General features: G+C 29.9%; 1 protein-coding gene across 6 annotated transcripts in view; it reads right to left on the minus strand.

Moving 5' to 3' along the window:
• Nucleotides 1-21,175, minus strand: part of LOC143223769 (uncharacterized) — a 51,316-nt gene that overhangs the window by 9,032 nt on the left and 21,109 nt on the right. For all 6 annotated transcript variants that reach the window (XR_013013071.1, XR_013013070.1, XM_076452177.1 and 3 more), the window contains exons 6-11: nt 16,066-16,285; nt 15,355-15,485; nt 10,628-10,741; nt 8,293-8,412; nt 5,889-6,027; nt 667-817 (exon numbers count right to left, since the gene is read on the minus strand). Coding sequence is in view for 4 of the 6 variants with exons in the window: in XM_076452177.1 (XP_076308292.1) it covers nt 667-817; nt 5,889-6,027; nt 8,293-8,412; nt 10,628-10,741; nt 15,355-15,485; nt 16,066-16,285 (875 nt within the window). In the remaining 2 variants the exon portion in view is untranslated. The remainder of the gene's footprint in view (nt 1-666; nt 818-5,888; nt 6,028-8,292; nt 8,413-10,627; nt 10,742-15,354; nt 15,486-16,065; nt 16,286-21,175) is intronic.

The following is a 21,175-nucleotide window of genomic DNA, read 5'->3' on the forward strand; positions in this document are numbered from 1 at the left end:
TTGGCTTTTACATGTGTTCAGATAACTTTTTAAGTAGTTATAGTATAGTATATAGTTGGCTTTTACATGTGTTCAGATAACTTTTTAAGTAGTTATAGTATAGTATATAGTTGGCTCTTACATGTGTTCAGATAACTTTTTAAATAGTTATAGCATAGTATATAGTTGGCTCTTATATGTGTTCAGATAACTTTTTAAATAGTTACTTGTATGGCTGATGTTCATAATTTTTAATCACAAAATTATAGATTCATCTGTTTTATGTAAACTGTTTTATATGATTAATAAATGTACATTAAGAACAAGGGAGAATGAGTTGCGGTGAAACAAAGGTTCATAACATCGTCTTTCACTTTAATACCATTTCTTTAGTCAAACTAATTCATCAACTAGTCATGTCCTCCACATAACTTCATTACAAAAGAATGATTTAAGTAAACCAATTCAACTATTAATGAGTCATACCTAAACAAGAATTAGTTAAAGTATGGTTTCTCTTCATAACCTTATTAAATTAAACATATTTTTAAATGAAACAATACAAATCTTACACAGCTTCTTTTAACTAAATGCTTCTGACAGTCTAGAAATTGGTACAGCTGAAAAAACAAAGAAACATTTCTGTGATTTGATTTAACAAAGAGAAATAACTATTTTAATGCTCACTTTTGTAAGTCATTAGTTTCTCCTTCCAAAATACTGTAAATATTTCTCAGTCCAGATGTTGTGGCATACAAGTCACCTCTGCTGGTCTCTAATTGGGCATTTATGGCTGCCAAGAGAGAACCTGTTTCTTCTAAGGCTTCCAAGACTCTTTCTGAAATATTTTATGTACATTTTCTACAATATATTCACAATATTTCTCATTCTGTAATTTCATAAAAATTACCAATTTTTACACACAATGCAGTATGAATTATTTACAATAATGATTGATGGGAAAACATCACTTAAGACTTCATTAACAAAATGATTAACTGAAAAGTTTATTTTGTACATAATTTTTGTTTATAATGAAGTAACAGATGGTGTGTGATTTGTTATGGCAAAGAAGCATTAGGCAGTCTGCTGTGTTCACAGAGTGGAATCAAATCCCTGATTTTAGCATTGTAAATCCAGACTTACTGCTGTCTTTCTGTGAAACATTCAAAATGGTACCGATTTCTAAGACTTAGCGTCACCTTATAGCTAAAAAAAAAGTATGTATTTTTACCGAGTACTGTAAAGTTCAAAACGCTGTTCAGTTTGTCTTGTATTACATGGTTAGTAATATATTCAAAATTAGACAATTTCTAGGATTTAATGATTAAATTTATCATGATGTGGCCTGCTACACTAATTTACTCAAATATTTCTGAATTATTGACTTAATGATAATGTCATCATTATCTTATATTAACTGAAGAAAGAATAATTCTGTTCACATGTTAAATGTCATCCCCTTATTATATTAACTAACAAAAGAATAACTTCACATATTTTAAATGTCATCCTATATTAACTGAAGAAAGAATAATTCTGTTTGCACATTTTAGATGTCATCATCCAAAATTAACTAACAAAAGAATAATACTGTTCACATTTTAAATGTCATAACATTATATTAACTAAAAAAGAATACTGTTCAGACATTTTAAATGTCATCCTATATTAACTGAAGAAAGAATAATTCTGTTCACATGTTAAATGTCATCCCCTTATTATATTAACTAACAAAAGAATAACTCACATATTTTAAATGTCATCCTATATTAACTGAAGAAAGAATAATTCTGTTCACATGTTAAATGTCATCCCCTTATTATATAAACTAACAAAAGAATAACTTCACATATTTTAAATGTCATCCTATATTAACTGAAGAAAGAATTCTGTTTGCACATTTTAGATGTCATCACCTTATATTAACTGACAAAAGAATAATACTGTTCACATTTTAAATGTCATCACCTTATATTAACTAACAAAAGAATAACTGTTTACATTTTAAATGTCATTACCTTATATTAACTGACAAAAGAATAATACTGTTCACATTTTAAATGTCATCACCTTATATTAACTGACAAAAGAATAATACTGTTCACATTTTAAATGTCATCCCCTTATTATATTAACTAACAAAAGAATAACTTCACATATTTTAAATGTCATCCTATATTAATTAACTACAGAAAATAATACTGTTCACACATTTTAAATGTCATAACCTTATATTAACTAAAAAAGAATACTGTTCAGACATTTTAAATGTCATCCTATATTAACTGAAGAAAGAATAATTCTGTTCACATGTTAAATGTCATCCCCTTATTATATTAACTAACAAAAGAATAACTTCACATATTTTAAATGTCATCCTATATTAACTGAAGAAAGAATAATTCTGTTCACATGTTAAATGTCATCCTATATTAACTGAAGAAAGAATTCTGTTTGCACATTTTAGATGTCATCACCTTATATTAACTGACAAAAGAATAATACTGTTCACATTTTAAATGTCATCATCCAAAATTAACTAACAAAAGAATAATATTGTTTACATTTTAAATGTCATCACCTTATATTAACTGACAAAAGAATAATACTGTTCACATTTTAAATGTCATTACCTTATATTAACTGACAAAAGAATAATACTGTTCACATTTTAAATGTCATCACCTTATATTAACTGACAAAAGAATAATACTGTTCACATTTTAAATGTCATTACCTTATATTAACTGACAAAAGAATAATACTGTTCACATTTTAAATGTCATTACCTTATATTAACTGACAAAAGAATAATACTGTTCACATTTTAAATGTCATCAACTTATATTAACTAACAAAAGAATAATACTATTCACATTTTAAATGTCGTCACCTTATATTAACTGACAAAAGAATAATACTGTTCACATTTTAAATGCCATCACCTTATATTAACTGACAAAAGAATAATTCTGTTCACACATTTTAAATGTTGTCACCTAATATTAACTAACAACAAAATACTGTTTACACATTTTAAATGTCATCATGCTATATTAACTAACAAAAGAATAATACTGTTCACATTTTAAATGCCATCATCTTATATTAGCTGATGAAAGAATAATTCTGTTCACATGTTAAATGTCTTCCCCTTATTACATTAACTAACAAAAGAATAACTTCACATATTTTAAATGTCATCCTATATTAATTAACTACAGAAAATAATACTGTTCACACATTTTAAATGTCATAACCTTATATTAACTAAAAAAGAATACTGTTCAGACATTTTAAATGGCATCACCTTATATTAACTGAAGAAAGAATAATTCTGTCACACATTTCAAATGTCATCACCTTATATTAACTGATGAAAGAATAGTTCTGTTCAGACATTTTAAATGTCGTCACCTTGTATTAACTAACAAAAGAATAATTCTGTTTACACATTTTAAATGTCATCATGTTATATTAACTAACAAAAGAATAATATTGTTCACAGATTTTAAATGTGATAACCTTATTTATATTAGCTGATGAAAGAATAATTCTGTTCACATGTTAAATGTCGTCACCTTATATTAACTAACAAAAGAATAACTTCACATATTTTAAATGTCATCCTATATTAACTAAAGAATAATTCTGTTCACAAATTTTAAATGTTATCATCCTATATTAACTGACATAAAAATAATAATGTTCAGACATTTTAAATGGCATCACCTTATATTAACTAACAAAAGAATAATACTTTTATACATTTTAAATGTCATCACCTGATATTAACTGACGAAAGAATAGTTCTGTTCAAACATTTTATATGTCGTCACCTTATATTAACTAACAAAAGAATAATACTGTTCAGACATTTTAAAAGTAAAATGATTCAAAGCTTGCTTTTTAATTGAAAAACACAATGACGTGCATGAGAAACAAACATTTTGCCCAACTAACTGAAGCCTTTGATAGACCTCCCACAATTTTTATTGGTAGAGGAGAAAAAGGCTCACAAGGATATAAAATGATACCATTCAAAAGTGCATGGAACACTTTAGAAAATATCTAAACATGTCATTCGTTAAAAGTGGAGTTTCAGAAACTTTTAAAAACTGTATTACTGTACTTCATAATGTAACATTATATGTAGCATGAACTAAAGAAAGTGTTTAAGATGTCATACCTTAAACCCTCAGTTGCAGAAATGTTACTAAAAGTTAACATTTGCTCAACTGAAAATATATTTCCAATAACACTTAACTCTGCAGGCAATGTTAAGCCATTACTGGACAGTCAAGGTTTCTTCTTTGCCCATGTAAGCATTAGTTTGATTTTTTTCTTGTTTGTTCTAGTATTTTATATTCCACTCAATTGCCCTTGGGGCTAGTGAGAAAAAAAATGAAGCTAATACTTTGATAGGCAAAGAAATCCTGGCATTTGTGTAATAGTTACAATTGGGAACAGAGGTATGTATTATGGGATCTTGTGTTATTGGGAACAGAGGTAAGTATTATGGGATCTTGTGTTATTGGGATCAGAGGTAAGTATTATGGGATCTTGTGTTATTGGGAACAGAGGTAAGTATTATGGGATCTTGTGTTATTGGGAACAGAGGTAAGTATTATGGGATCTTGTGTTATTGGGAACAGAGGTAAGTATTATGGGATCTTGTGTTATTGGGAACAGAGGTAAGTATTATGGGATCTTGTGTTGTTGGGAACAGAGGTAAGTATTATGGGATCTTGTGTTATTGGGAACAGAGGTAAGTATTATGGGATCTTGTGTTATTGGGATCAGAGGTAAGTATTATGGGATCTTGTGTTATTGGGATCAGAGGTAAGTATTATCAGGGATCTTGTGTTATTGGGAAGAGGTAAGTATATGGGATCAGAGGTAAGTATTATGGGATCTTGTGTTATTGGGATCAGAGGTAAGTATTATGGGATCTTGTGTTATTGGGAACAGAGGTAAGTATTATGGGATCTTGTGTTATTGGGATCAGAGGTAAGTATTATGGGATCTTGTGTTGTCAGAGGTAAGGGAACAGAGGTAAGTATTATGGGATCTTGTGTTATTGGGAACAGAGGTAAGTATTATGGGATCTTGTGTTATTGGGAACAGAGGTAAGTATTATGGGATCTTGTGTTATTGGGAACAGAGGTAAGTATTATGGGATCTTGTGTTATTGGGAACAGAGGTAAGTATTATGGGATCTTGTGTTATTGTATTTCATGATGTACACATATTATATTGAATTAGTAGTAACTTTGGTTTTTCATTTAGCAGCAAAAGTACCCATCCCCAGTGATAGATAAAAATGTTTAAGTTAATCTATAAACTTAAATTATTTCATGGGTTTTAAAAAAAGTTACGTATTGCACTCTTGGTTAGATTCACACCCAAAGCTCTGAACTACTTACAACACCTACCATAAAAAGCAATTGTTGAACATTTCAGTCATGCTAAGGGCCATTCAACAGTAACATATGGTGAATCTATATTTTTATTATTTAAGTTACATCAAATTTTGTAATATAAATGATATTGTGATAAATTCTTAACAATTTAATGTAGAATATCTTGCTTGCAAAATAAAATTTGGCATCAACATTCTTGAAGTTTGATGTCACATTATTTCAAACACGAATATTGAGATTTTTATATGTGCACAGCTTTTCAAATGGGACACAGACAAATGTACAGACAGACACCATGGTTTGAAAAAAAGATTATAATGTTTTTAAACATTAAAGTATTTTAGAATCTTTCACAGTTAACTGTATTAGTATTGTCAAGCTTTTTGTCGTCTTTATTTCTAAGTAATTTCGTCTTTGTATTATTTTTTATATTATCAACTCTTCATCATTTTTAATACTGTTTATGAACCACGAGTTCCTCACCTTCTTCTTCACCATTCTTTGGAAAAATTACATTTGATGTTGGAAGACCATGTCTAGTTGTGTCTACAGTATCAGCAATACGACAATACTGTGTATCTAAAGTTGGCAAAGCATACACTACTGGAGACAGGGATTCTTCCTGTAAAGATATCAAACTTTATACATAAAATATTAAATATGAAGTTAATTTATTATCTTGTCAAGATTACTATTCATTGACAACTTTATCGATTCTAGTACTATGTAAACAATTCAAGTGTTTCTGGACGAAAGAATGGAATGACGACCATAGTTGTGCTTCCAATGCTGAGATAAGAATTGTACACTGTAATTATATCTTAATATTACAACACTGGCATGAGTACAACCAGAATTAGGAAAAGACTTGTATAACTCGAATAGTTGAAATAATAAATTTTAACACTTTCCTAAACTGAAAATGTATTTCCAAAAATACTTACATCCACTGACACTATAGCTATTCAATGACCTCCTGGGTTTAAATCTGTCCATCTAAGCATTGACTCTTTCTTGTTTGTTCCAGTTTTTATATCCCATTCAAATGCCATTGACAATATCTTATTCAGCTACATCAATGCACTATCTATCCTTGGTGCTATGTATAAGCATTTCATTCAGATATAGTTATCACTTTTTCGAGACTAACACCAGCTTTTAGTGGAAAGGAAGGGTGAGTGAGAGTCAGTGGAGGTATTATTGAAAATACATTTTCAGTTTAGAAAAGTGTTAACTTCCAAAATATATTTACCATCCACTGACACCCAAGTGAAAAACTACAATGAGATGTGGAGGAGTCAGTGAGGGAATTATCCAAACAGAAAGCATCTGCATAGAACAGGATTGTACTAAGATATGAGTGGGGGAAACCACACAACATCCAGAACAGATTTATTTTTTACCTTTAACCTAGTTTCTGTATCACGGGTGGAAATATATACAAGTGGTCATTACTGTAGGTCAGCCCCAACCAGACAGCTGAGGTTCATCTAACTGGAGTTCAAATTAATGAATCTTGGTCCCAATATCCCATGTTGGTGGCTAGAGCAGTTAGACCACAGTGTTAGGTATAAATATCTGTGTGATTGGATCCCAACCTGTAACCACAGGCTTGTGTGTTCTGAACCACTAGAATCATGATGAGAAGGTACGCAAAACCCGAGTGGTTAAACCTTGTCTTTCACCTAAAGAAGTCTGAAAGGCAACATCCCAGGCATGGAATGTCAGGATTATATACTAAACTAAACAAACAGAACTCATTTGGTCTGCAATTATGAACATTTATCTTCCTAGTTAATTTGGCTACTAGTAAAAAACTATGTTGATAAAAGCACAAAGGGAAAAGAAAGACACAAGAAAAGAAGATGTGCTCACGCTTCTTATGGTCATATATAATCAAAAGAGCTTCAATGAGTAGTTGAAAATTATCAGAATAAGAAAGTGCTAGAAATGTATTGAATTTGATGAGATGTGATCCGATGAAGTTTCCTCACCAGTCAAGAAAACCTGGAATAGGCAATATAGATAAATTTGTGAATGCCATTGGACAGCAAGAAATTATAAAATATTGATGTGGAAAGAAGATCTTTCTTCTGTTCATAGATGCTGTGATTCCTGACTGTCAATGCATGCACCCTATAACTGAAGTGAAGCACTTGTGAAGAGATGAATCTTGGGTGCAGGGGTGGTTTTGGCACACCAATGGCAGCATTGTTCTCATCCAATCATCACTCAAGATCTAAGATGCTGTTTCTGATTAGGAAGATTGGACGATCCAATGGATCACAGTTCATAATTTATCAGTTGCACAGTGACTTGAGATAGATCAATGACTGGTCACTAGTTTCCAATCTGTTTATAAATTAGCATTTCATCACACTGACAATATTCCTGCTTTATATTCAACACACACAAGCATACTTAACTGCTGTTAAGATAGCTCTATGTTTTTAGACACAGTACTGCATAATGTGCTGTGTAATACTGTTATTTTTCCCTTTTGAACAGAAGGATCAAATTAAAGCATAAACTATATGACTGGTGTGCAACATCAAGAAACACAAATGATGTAGTTATGAAGTATATGACTGGTGTGCAACATCAAGAAACACAAATGATGTAGTTATATCACCTCTGAAACATCAGAAATTAGTGTACATTTGAAAAAGCCTCTGTTAATAAAGCTATACGTAGAACAAAACACAATATTTTAGGATTTGTTATTCCATTATGTGTGACTGCAGTAATGATTTTGGATTAACTTCTTCAAAATCTAAAGACCATGAACAAATCTTATTTCAAATATTAATTTTTTATGCTGAATAATTTTGTTGAAGAATGTAAATTACCCACAGAATAAGAAATGCTTCCTAGGCTCCAGTCTTACCTGAACGTCCAAACAGTGTTTCAAGGACTTGAGATACTTGAATGTTTCCAGTTGAGTCTCCAACTGAACTGCTCGTTCAGCAAGTTCTCTGTTCATTTGAGACAACATGCAAATCTGTCTCTAGATTGAAGATAAAAACACCATTCATAGAACTATATAAGTGTCAACAAATGACATTAGTCAATTTATGTACTTTGTAAACATTTACCAGTAACAGTAGTGTATTTACATACCTTTTAAGTACTTACTGATATCAGTAATAGGTTTATATACTTTGTAAACATTCACAAATAGCAGAAGTGTATTTACATACCTTTTAAATACTTACTAATATCAGTAATGGGTTTATATACTTTGTAAACATTCACCAATAGCAGAAGTGTATTTACATACCATTTAAATACGTACTAATAGTAGTAGTAGGTTTATATACTTTGTAAACATTCACCAATAGCAGAAGTGTATTTACATACCTTTTAAATACTCACTAATAGTAGTAGTAGGTTTATATACTTTGTAAACATTCACCAATAGCAGAAGTGTATTTACATACCATTTAAATACTTACTTATAGTAGTAGTAGGTTTATATACTTTGTAAACATTTACCAGTAGCAGCAGTGTATTTAAATACCTTTTTAGTACTTAGTAATATCAGTAGTAGGTTTATATACTTTGTAAACATTCACCAATAGCAGAAGTGTATTTCCATACCTTTTAAATACTTAATTATAGTAGTAGTAGGTTTATATACTTTGTAGACATTGACCAGTAGCAGCAGTGTATTTACATACCTTTTAAATACTTACTAATAGTAGTGGGTTAATATACTTTGTGAACATTCACCAGTAGCAGAAGTGTATTTGTATACCATTTAAGTACTTACTAATATCAGTAGTAGGTTTATATACTTTGCAAACTTTCACCAAGAGCAGAAGTGTATTTATATACCTTTTAAATACTTACTAATATCAGTAGTAGGTTTATATACTTTGTAAACATTCACCAATAGCAGAAGTGTATTTGTATACCATTTAAGTACTTAGTAATATCAGTAGTAGGTTTATATACTTTGTGAACATTCACCAGTAGCAGAAGTGTATTTATATACCTTTTAAATACTCACTAATAGTAGTAGTGGGTTTATATACTTTGTGAACATTCACCAGTAGCAGAAGTGTATTTAAATACCTTTTAAGTACTTAGTAATATCAGTAGTAGGTTTATATACTTTGTGAACATTCACCAGTAGCAGAAGTGTATTTAAATACCTTTTAAGTACTTAGTAATATCAGTAGTAGGTTTATATACTTTGTAAACATTCACCAGTAGCAGAAGTGTATTTATATACCTTTTAAGTACTTACTAATTACAGTAGTGGGTTTATATTCTTTGTAAACCACAACTGCTACTTGTACTTAGTAGGAAAAGAGGTTTATGTACATTGTAAGGACTGATAAGTGGTACTGGTGGGTTTGTGTACCCTGTACCCTGCACAGACTGACAAGTAGTAATGGTGGGTTTGTGTACCCTGTACAGACTGAGTAGCAGTACTGGTGGGTTTGTGTACTATGTACACACTGACAAGTAGTACTGGTGGGTTTGTGTACCCTGTACAGACCGGCAAGTAGTGCTGGTGGGTTTGTGTACCCTGTACAGACTGACAAGTAGTACTGGTTGGTTTGTGTACCCTGTACAAACTGTCAAGTAGTACTGGTTGGCTTATATACCCTGTCAGTACAGACTAGAAGTAATAGTGGTTGTGCATCCTGTAGTGTTTACATAACCGTTATGAGTGATGATTTGTAGAACTATCTGTAACCTGTACAATTAAAGATCTACTTAATTATGTTTCTGATTCAGATGCTTTCATCATAGCCTAAATACGAAAATGGAAAACTTTGTGCTAATTTTAAGATTTCTGAAATTATATAAACCATAAACCACTTAAAGTCAACTTTTTACCAATTTCAAACTTTTAAATATATGCATATTGTTTTTGAATTTCGTATAGAAAAGAAATCTATTCTGCAAAATAACTATTTTAACTAGAAGCACACAGACTGTTAGTTATAAAAATTTTTATTTCATTTTATAAAAATTACTCAGCACTGTTTTAAAAAAATTAAAATCTTGTAGTTCTACCCAAAGTTTCTGTTTAGCTTAGTTTCATAACCTGGTTTCAATTTGACACCTATTATTTTCATGTTTTTCCAGTCACTTTATTTTACATTATTAAAACTAAATAAAGATATCACTTTCTAATTGTATTTGGAAATATAAAATGTTAATGTCATTCTTTCTGTATTGTAGTTTGTTTTTCTGACTTCACTTACCATAGCTTTTTCTGAACGCTCATTAAAGGCCTTTTCTGCCATCATTTCCAAGTGCTTAGCTTGTAAATAGCGACAATAAACAATTTTCAAGTCTTTTCTTGTTATGTTGTCATCCTACATGAGCAAATAAAATAAAACATGTCCAGATTTTAGGTGAATCATAAAACTTGTTTCAAAGTAAAGAACCATCTTAAGGACTATAAAATCACAAAATATATATATTAACCACATAAGTATGTACATATCAAGTTGATAACAAAGCTTTGGAAATAAAGGAAGAAATCAAAGTTATTAGTAAAGTTATAATTTTCCTATATTGATAATGTATTTCCTTCAGGTATTTACTTCACCAACTCTCACACGATTAGCTATCCTTTTTCTTTATGTATGGCACAAGCCTTCTGTTCTCCCCTACTGTAATTACAAGATTTCAGAATCATGAGTTAAATCCTCACCAACAGGAACATGACATGATACATGTGATTCTCTTAATACTCCTCTACTGAATTATTACTTCAAAGTTTGGCAGAAGATGTCAGCATTAGAAAAGGAAAGTACCTATCAGAAATAATTTCTCAGTGTAGGAAAATTATAACTTTCAATACAGTACTTAACTCCTACTCCCACAAAAATAGCTAGAAACCCATGCTGAGTACGAGGAAAGACTATTGCAAGGGAACAATAGAAGTACCTCCCGAAAACATCCAAGAGATACCCCTGGAAATGAGAGATTCAGATCCGAAGATGAGAAGACGGAACCACACCACTTCTGACCAGGTAAACCTGTCCATTTATGTAATGTGTACAATTATTATAAGGGCAGAAAATGAAAGGAGCACATCCGAATAAAAAAAAATGGAGCAGAAAAATGATCCTAACCAGAGAATAACATTGTAACTGAATCCCGTAATGAGAAAGTTGGGTAGATTATGATGAAATTCTAAGTTAAGAGTAGCTATAGAGCAGCAAACCATACTGATTAAGTCAACTACATCCAAAATCTCCTTGCAGGGTATTCACATCTGCATAAAAGCAGGATAATCACACTGTCTTCATCTCAAACCCACGAAATATGGATTAATAACCACTATGATGCCTGCAAGAGAAGTTTCAATTTTATCTTTATTCAGGTACATTTATATATTTCTGCTTTTATAGGGAAAAATTACAGTAACTTAGGAATTTTTAAGACAAATTACATGACTGAAATTCAAAATACATTATTATGAACAACATTCCAAATAACATATAAAGTATAATGTTATTACACAAGTCTGTAAGATGATTATATACAAAATGAGCAACAATATCTCAAAAAGTAAACACCAAATTTTAATAAGAATGATTTGTTAACCTTTGTTAATGTGAATAACACTATTCAACAAAATGCATATCTTATGCTTCCAATTATATTACAGTAGATTCTATCTATTAAAATCACCTTTAGGTCTGAATAAGTGGTCTTACTAGGGACTGACCAGTTCATCAACTAAGTGTAACAAATTTCAATACTGAATTGTAATATTATATGTGATATTTTACTTTGAATATTGTACATCCAAACTGATAATAATTATTCACTTCTTGAAAATAAAGACAATAAAACAGAAAATATGTATACACACGTTTTGTGACAAATTTAATTAGACAAGAAAGTTGGTGATTTTGGATTGTTGTTTTTTGACATAGTATTAATGACTTCAGTTTAAACAATATTTTTTACATTATTTAAACTGTCCATTGTTTTCATGAGTGCTGGCTTTCAGTTCCAACTTCTTCAAGTCAACAATGCACTTTGTCATATGCAGCACTGATTGGAATGTGGACTCTTCTGCACCTGCAGATTGGTAGCTGTTGTCATCGATGTCGCTGTTTTCGGTTGGGACGGTCACCATTCAGGTTGTAGACAAGTTCTTTTCAGTTGTCACAGAACTCTTCAGTAGTGAGAAAGGTGTTGTTCTGGTTGACATGTTTGTTTGGTTTAGTGTTGACAGTGGGAAGATGGTCTTTAGTGAGCTCTAGTGGTTGAGGGAAACTGATGAATAATCTTGAGAAACACTTTGAAACTGTGCTTGTCTTGATTTCACGCATGGTGGAACTGATCCAAACAAACACCTTGCATACTGACAGACACCAAGTTTGTATATGATATGCTTTTATCCATCTTGATAACAAAGATAGAACTAGAAATTTTTGTAGTAGGATTTAAATGCACAAATGATACCCTGGTTGAGAGGTTGTAGCACTGAATTTGTACTGGGTGGTAAGAACACATTGCTAAGATTCACTTGATTCTGTGATGTGGTACTGTCAAACAGCAAGATAATGTTACAATATGTGCTTTTTGAAACCTGTAACCCAGTCTGAAAGATGGTGTTTATCATGTGTCTTCTTATTAGCTGTGGTAAGTCATTCTTTATGTTCAAGTTTTTGAAGCACCCAAGTTTTGTGTTCTCCCACTGATCCCAAGTGTGTTCAAATTCACCAACACTACTGCAACATAACATTTAGTCTATCTTTTGACTACTTCTTCTCAGCTTGCTATTTTAAGTATAATTCATAATTGCTTTCATTATGTAACAAGTTTGTTGAAGATAATTATAGTATAGTTTCTATACCATAATTTATAACATGTTTTGTGTATCTACAAAGTTCCACATGCTTTCAGTATTCATCAACAGTCATTGATAGATAAAAAATGGAATTTTTAATGAATTATTTTAACAAAAAAATTTTGTCCAGAAGTATATGCAGTCAAAATGTTGACTACTCCAAATGGAAAATGAAATTTGAAGGTAAGATTACAAAATCTTTTCTTTATCTGAAAAATAGCAAATTTCATTTGCATAATTCCAAACACCTTCTAAATAAATTTGAATCATTTTTTTTCAATAAAACTTCATACACTATCCACCCTAACTTTATCTCAAGTCAGTTAAATTGACCAACCTCACAATCACCAAAACAAAATACAAATATTTATGAGCCTTCATCTTTCTACAACAACTTCAAATTGTAACATCTAACTGCATTTGTTTATCCTACATAGTTTTAAATGTGTACCAGTATACATTAGCATACATAAATTATTTTGATTTATTACCCTTTGAGTCATGTCTAACCAATATTCCCACCATAAAATATGTAAACCGCTTGGTAAAAATGTAGCTCAGTCATGTCTAACCAATATTCCCACCATAAAACATGTAAACCATTTGGTAAAAATGTAGCTCAAAGTCATGTCTAACCAACATTCCCACCATAAAATATGTAACTCACTTGGTAAAATTGTAGCTCACATTATCCTATCATACTATATTGGATGGGTTACTTGCAAACATACCTTGTGGAGAACTAATTTTATTGTTATTCTTTATTGTATATACTGTAACTTAAAAAGTTTATTTTAAATTTATTTTTATGACAATAAATAAATAATATATATGAAAAATAAAGTACTTATCTCAGTGTTTTCTTTTTTTGCTGTCAACTGTCGATTACACTGAACCCAACTTTTTAATACTAATGTTACAACTGCATTAAATATTTTTTTATTTAATTAAATAATGCACGAAAGAACACAGAATAACAACATACAAAATGGAGACAATGTCTCAAAACTATCACAATCAATTCTTCTGTCTTTCTAACAATGTGACAAGAAGAATTAAAAACACAGCTAAGCTTGCTGATGTGTTTCCTGTGGGAGTAAAGACTGAACTGAAAGTGAAATAGACAATTTTCTGTATGGAAAATAACAATGTAATATGTCATTTGATATTCTATATCCTCAGCTTTCTATTGGTTATAAGTAATATGGTATTAAACATCAGAGAAAACTAACTGATAAAACTATTTGTGAAAGAGGGTTGCGATAGGTGGGTGTGGTGAGAGGGGTCTGATTTTCTGGTTTGTGGCTTTGTAACCAAGTGAGATTGAGGGCTGTAAAAATTATGTGGTATTAAACATCAGAGAAAACTAACTGATAAAACTATTTGTGAAAGAGGGTTGCGATAGGTGGGTGTGGTGAGAGGGGTCTGATTTTCTGTTTGTGAAAGAGGGTTGCGATAGGTGGGTGTGGTGAGAGGGGTCTGATTTTCTGGTTTGTGGCTTTGTAACCAAGTGAGATTGAGGGCTGTAAAAATTATGCTTTGCCTGAGTGATACCAATATTATAATGAGTAATTTACATTAAATTTTATATTTCTTGGAATGTGGTAAATAAATTAGAGAAGAGGGGATACCTAGAGAGGAAATGTTACATTTCACATCCTAGGGTAGATCAAGGATTTGAAAACATATTTCCTTATATAATTAAAATTTGGATTATTAGCTTCACTGTTATGACAGTTTTATTCATACACCTTGGTAAGAAAGTAGTTTAATCAAATTTTGAAAGTAACTCATTAAAATATTGTGGCATGCACTAAGAAAGATTGTTATAGTGAAAGTATGGAAGGTTCTTGATCACATTGTTTTGTTATCAAACTCATCTCAGACTTTAAAGATTACAATATAAACAGATTTACATCTTAAATAAAAACTGAAGTACTGATCTTTGATACTCAAAAATTACATTTTCACATAACTAGTAAATAACATAAATATTAATAATAAATAAAATTATCAACAACTTATTTTAATAAATATAAACACCTGGAGTTCAACTTTCTAAGCATGTCATCAGGATGTTCCAGTCTCAGATGTAGTAATAACAAAACAACTTACATTTGTTCCCGATGCTCTACTTCCACCAGGTGAATCCAATAAAACAGCAACAGGACCTTGGGTTGATTGCATACTATTTACACTTTTTGCATGCCCCTTGAGTTTGGGTCGTACACTAGGTGGTGGTGGAGCTAACAAGAATCAGTAATTACTTGGTTTTCATGTCTGATTTTATACCAAAAACAATTAAGTAAAACATATATACTGTTCATACTGAAGTTATACTCAAGTTCTAAAGCTGAAATATGTCAAGTCTTGAATAAAAATACCCTCTACATTTTAGAAACAAAGACAGTTAAATGTGCCATTTAACATTAGCAAATTTTATGCACACAAGACACCACATGAACACAAAATAACATTAGCAACTCTTATTTACATGTGAATATACCATGTGAACACATGGACTTCTTGGGAGTAGAAAAAAAAAGCACAAGTTTATTTCTATTTTCACAGATTTATATCTAACTTAACTTCATTTTGCTTAAGTCAGTTTCTTTATATTTTTAATGACTCTTTTCATAATAAATTATAATATTTCTATTCATTGTTTGCTTCTTTTATTCCCATCAAACAATGCAAGTAAACACTAAGTCTTATACCTGTGGTACCACAGGCAATGAAATTCAATATTAAAAAAAACACTACAAGTTACATAAACTTAAGTTTGAGTTTTGTCAATCATTAACAGCTGAAGTGTGATGAACAAACCTAATGAGCTTTTCAAAAGAGGGGGATTGTGGGATTGTTCTGCTACAATAGATGATTCATCATGCACAAAACCAGGAGCAGTAACAAGATTAATAGCTGGAGTTGAGGTAGCAGTCCCGGTGCTCACAGAATCTGTCCATGGGAAGGGTGTTGTATTCAAAGCAGTATCTGAACCACTGACAGGTGTGGAAGGTCTCTTGATCGTGTCTGACAAAGAGGCCTAGTTGAATAAATAAAAAAACTGCCTGTTAACTCGACGTGCACAGGCAGGGAAAAAGAGTCATAATTTTTACCATTACATTCAAACTTTAATTTATAATCTTTATTATTAATGTATGTTAATAAACTTTGTATCACGATGTGATTTATAACACATTTTTATATCACAAGGTTTGATTTCATAACTTTCAAAGGAAACAAACTCAGTTTTCACTTTCCTGTGTCAGGTGTTGCCCGTCTCCACTGAATTCCTCATTTCAAATTTTTTTCCCTTTATATAATAGGTTTCAAAATGTCCACCAACTATAGATACAAGCAGAATTTAAAGTAATAAACTCCCACCTTTTCTATTTTGTGAATAAATTTCTTACACCCAACACTGAGGTTTCTTGCAACCTTTCATGCTTTTGAAATCACTTATTTTTCTAGAATTTTACCAATGTTTTGTTTGGCAATTGAAATCAGGCCAATTAGTGCATAACTGGGTGTCAATGAATCTGTAAACTTTGTTGAATTTCCCAATAATGGAAAACCAACTGCCAAGAATTAAAAAAAACAGAAAAAACTCCACCAAGACCACTTTATCCACAACAACAATCACCTGGTTTGGCTTGTAAGTATAGTTACAATCACAACTCTCTACTTTCAACATGAAACATTACTTATTGTAAAATAAAACAATCTTCTGTCTTTTTCTAATTTATTTACCTTGGTCAATACATTGAATGCAACAAAAACAATGCTCCTCACATTGCAAAGCACACCCATTTCTTTACGTACCATGCATTAGAAAAAGGTTCATAACATCACCATATGCACTGAGCTACTACACACTGTGTGCTTGGCAAAGTTCTGGAGGGTATATTTCATGTGGCTCCTTGTTAGTCCATCTCATGGTTTCTGTGTGATTGGCAGAGATCTGGAGGGTATATTTCATGCGGCTCCTTGTTAGTCCATCTCATGGTTTCCGTGTGATTGGCAGAGATCTGGAGGGTATATTTCATGCGGCTCCTTGTTAGTCCATCTCATGGTTTCCGTGTGATTGATAGTAAAGGTATTCAAAATTAAGACTTAAGTGAATGATGAGTTTAGGTTATGAACCTCAACAGTTTGTTTGTCTCTCAAACAATCATGTACTAACCACAAGGCCAGTCCATGTTTTAATTTTTTACTCACTCAAACAAAAACTAGAAAATAAATCAATTCTTAAATCAATAACTACAACTGCTTTAAGTTTAATGGAGCTTCAAAATACATTCTCTGTGGCTGTTACAATTTTGAAGATTAAACTGACAACAATACTACACATCACCATTATCAGAATCAGGCAGATTGTGAGCTACAATAATCAATGATCAGGGATTTCTGATTGTCACATGACTGATAAAAGGGTAATTTCTCATGCTTAATAGTCAGTGATACATATTTATAACCAACATAAAAGCCATTTTATGGACTGCATGATTACATTGATTTATTCAAATAAAAAGTGCTACTTCCCAAGCAGATTTTACTAAGCACAGATTGAAGTCATTGCTCCAATAAGTAACAAATATTTTTAAACCTTTTTTTTTGGTCAGCAAGAAAGCCAAACAGATTATGGTAATTTGGAAGCATTCTCTTTCATCATTTGAACAACCATCTTAATAAGAAAATTTAGGGTTAATGAAGCCCAGCTTTCAAGAATAGGAGCTCAATCATGGAGTAAATTTCTTAATTTTTAAGTGTATCTTTTATCTATTGATATATCTTACTTAACATAAACAACTAAGACATAAATGTTAAAAAATTATGTTAGTTAAGAAAGTGAATAAAAAATAGCTTCAGTCCAACAAATACATATATAGTTAGACATTGCATGATATAACTTGAATTGTTTTCTCTAAAGTCTCCAAATTCCTACTATTCAAAGTAGTTAGACATTGTTCAAAGATCATATGACATTAAAATCATATAAATACAGATGTAAATTTTTTGTCTGAGATTGTACAAGATATATAATTGTAAATTTCTCTTTTACAATCTGCAGCTATTCTAGAAAAAACAAGGATAATTTATATTGGTGGTTACAAAATCAGTCAAATAGACCTAGACCATATAGTGTATTAGGGAAGAGATACAAAAACTGTGAAAACTTTTGATATTTATTTTAGAGGTTATAGACGTTACATAAAAGAAAAATGAAAACTGTAACATGATCAAGTAATGTTGTTTTTAACATAAAAATCACCTTGCACTTAAGACTAGTTTAGAGTCTGAGAAAAACTGATTAAAATAAATTCAGAAGTGAATCCTGAAAAAGAAATATTTTTATTAAACATTCTGTTTCTTGTATATTACATACTTGTAATGTACACTAAAAACTTGTGAAATTTTGTTTATTATTAAACATTCTATTTCTTGTATATTACATACTTGTAATGTATACTAAAAACTTGTGAAGTTTTGTTTATTATTAAACACTCTGTTTCTTGTATATTACATACTTGTAATGTATACTAAAAACTTGTGAAGTTTTGTTTATTATTAAACATTCTGTTTCTTGTATATTACATACTTGTAATGTACACTAAAAACTTGTGAAGTTTTGTTTATTATTAAACATTCTATTTCTCGTATATTACATACTTGTAATGTACACTAAAAACTTGTGAAGTTTTGTTTATTATTAAACATTCTGTTTCTTGTATATTACATACTTGTAATGTACACTAAAAACTTGTGAAGTTTTGTTTATTATTAAACATTCTATTTCTTGTATATTACATACTTGTAATGTACACTAAAAACTTGTGAAGTTTTGTTTATTATTAAACATTCTGTTTCTTGTATATTACATACTTGTAATGTACACTAAAAAACTTGTGAAGTTTTGTTTATTATTAAACATTCTGTTTCTTGTATATTACATACTTGTAATGTATATGAAAAACTTGTGAAGTTTTGTTTATTATTAAACATTCTGTTTCTTGTATATTACATACTTGTAATGGACACTAAAAACTTGTGAAGTTTTGTTTATTATTAAACATTCTATTTCTTGTATATTACATACTTGTAATGTATACTAAAACTTGTGAAGTTTTGTTTATTATTAAACATTCTATTTCTCGTATATTACATACTTGTAATGTACACTAAAACTTGTGAAGTTTTGTTTATTATTAAACATTCTGTTTCTTGTATATTACATACTTGTAATGTACACTAAAACTTGTGAAGTTTTGTTTATTATTAAACATTCTGTTTCTTGTATATTACATACTTGTAATGTATACTAAAAACTTGTGAAGTTTTGTTTATTATTAAACATTCTGTTTCTTGTATATTACATACTTGTAATGTACACTAAAAACTTGTGAAGTTTTGTTTATTATTAAACATTCTGTTTCTTGTATATTACATACTTGTAATGTATACTAAAAACTTGTGAAGTTTTGTTTATTATTAAACATTCTGTTTCTTGTATATTACATACTTGTAATGTACACTAAAAAACTTGTGAAGTTTTGTTTATTATTAAACATTCTGTTTCTTGTATATTACATACTTGTAATGTACACTAAAACTTGTGAAGTTTTGTTTATTATTAAACATTCTGTTTCTTCTATATTACATACTTGTAATGTACACTAAAAACTTGTGAAGTTTTGTTTATTATTAAACATTCTGTTTCTTGTATATTACATACTTGTAATGTACACTAAAAACTTGTGAAGTTTTGTTTATTATTAAACATTCTGTTTCTTGTATATTACATACTTGTAATGTATATGAAAAACTTGTGAAGTTTTGTTTATTATTAAACATTCTGTTTCTTGTATATTACATACTTGTAATGTACACTAAAAACTTGTGAAGTTTTGTTTATTATTAAACATTCTATTTCTTGTATATTACATACTTGTAATGTATACTAAAAACTTGTGAAGTTTTGTTTATTATTAAACATTCTATTTCTTGTATATTACATACTTGTAATGTACACTAAAAACTTGTGAAGTTTTGTTTATTATTAAACATTCTGTTTCTTGTATATTACATACTTGTAATGTACACTAAAAACTTGTGAAGTTTTGTTTATTATTAAACATTCTGTTTCTTGTATATTACATACTTGTAATGTATATGAAAAACTTGTGAAGTTTTGTTTATTATTAAACATTCTGTTTCTTGTATATTACATACTTGTAATGTACACTAAAAACTTGTGAAGTTTTGTTTATTATTAAACATTCTGTTTCTTGTATATTACATACTTGTAATGTACACTAAAAACTTGTGAAGTTTTGTTTATTATTAAACATTCTATTTCTTGTATATTACATACTTGCAATGTACACTAAAAACTTCTGAAGGTTTGTTTATTATTAAACATTCTGTTTCTTGTATATTACATACTTGTAATGTATACTAAAACTTGTGAAGGTGTGTTTATTATTAAACATTCTGTTTCTTGTATATTACATACTTGTAATGTATACTAAAACTTGTGAAGTTTTGTTTATTATTAAACATTCTGTTTCTTGTATATTACATACTTGTAATGTATACTAAAAACTTCTGAAGGTTTGTTTATTATTAAACATTCTGTTTCTTGTATATTACATACTTGTAATGTATACTAAAAACTTCTGAAGTTTTGTTTATTATTAAACATTCTGTTTCTTGTATATTACATACTTGTAATGTATACTAAAAACTTCTGAAGGTTTGTTTATTATTAAACATTCTGTTTCTTGTATATTACATACTTGTAATGTATACTAAAACTTGTGAAGGTGTGTTTATTATTAAACATTCTGTTTCTTGTATATTACATACTTGTAATGTATACTAAAAACTTGTGAAGGTGTGTTTATTATTAAACATTCTGTTTCTTGTATATTAC

Source organism: Tachypleus tridentatus, chromosome 8, assembly GCF_004210375.1.
Source record: "Tachypleus tridentatus isolate NWPU-2018 chromosome 8, ASM421037v1, whole genome shotgun sequence".
Lineage (NCBI taxonomy): Eukaryota > Metazoa > Arthropoda > Merostomata > Xiphosura > Limulidae > Tachypleus > Tachypleus tridentatus.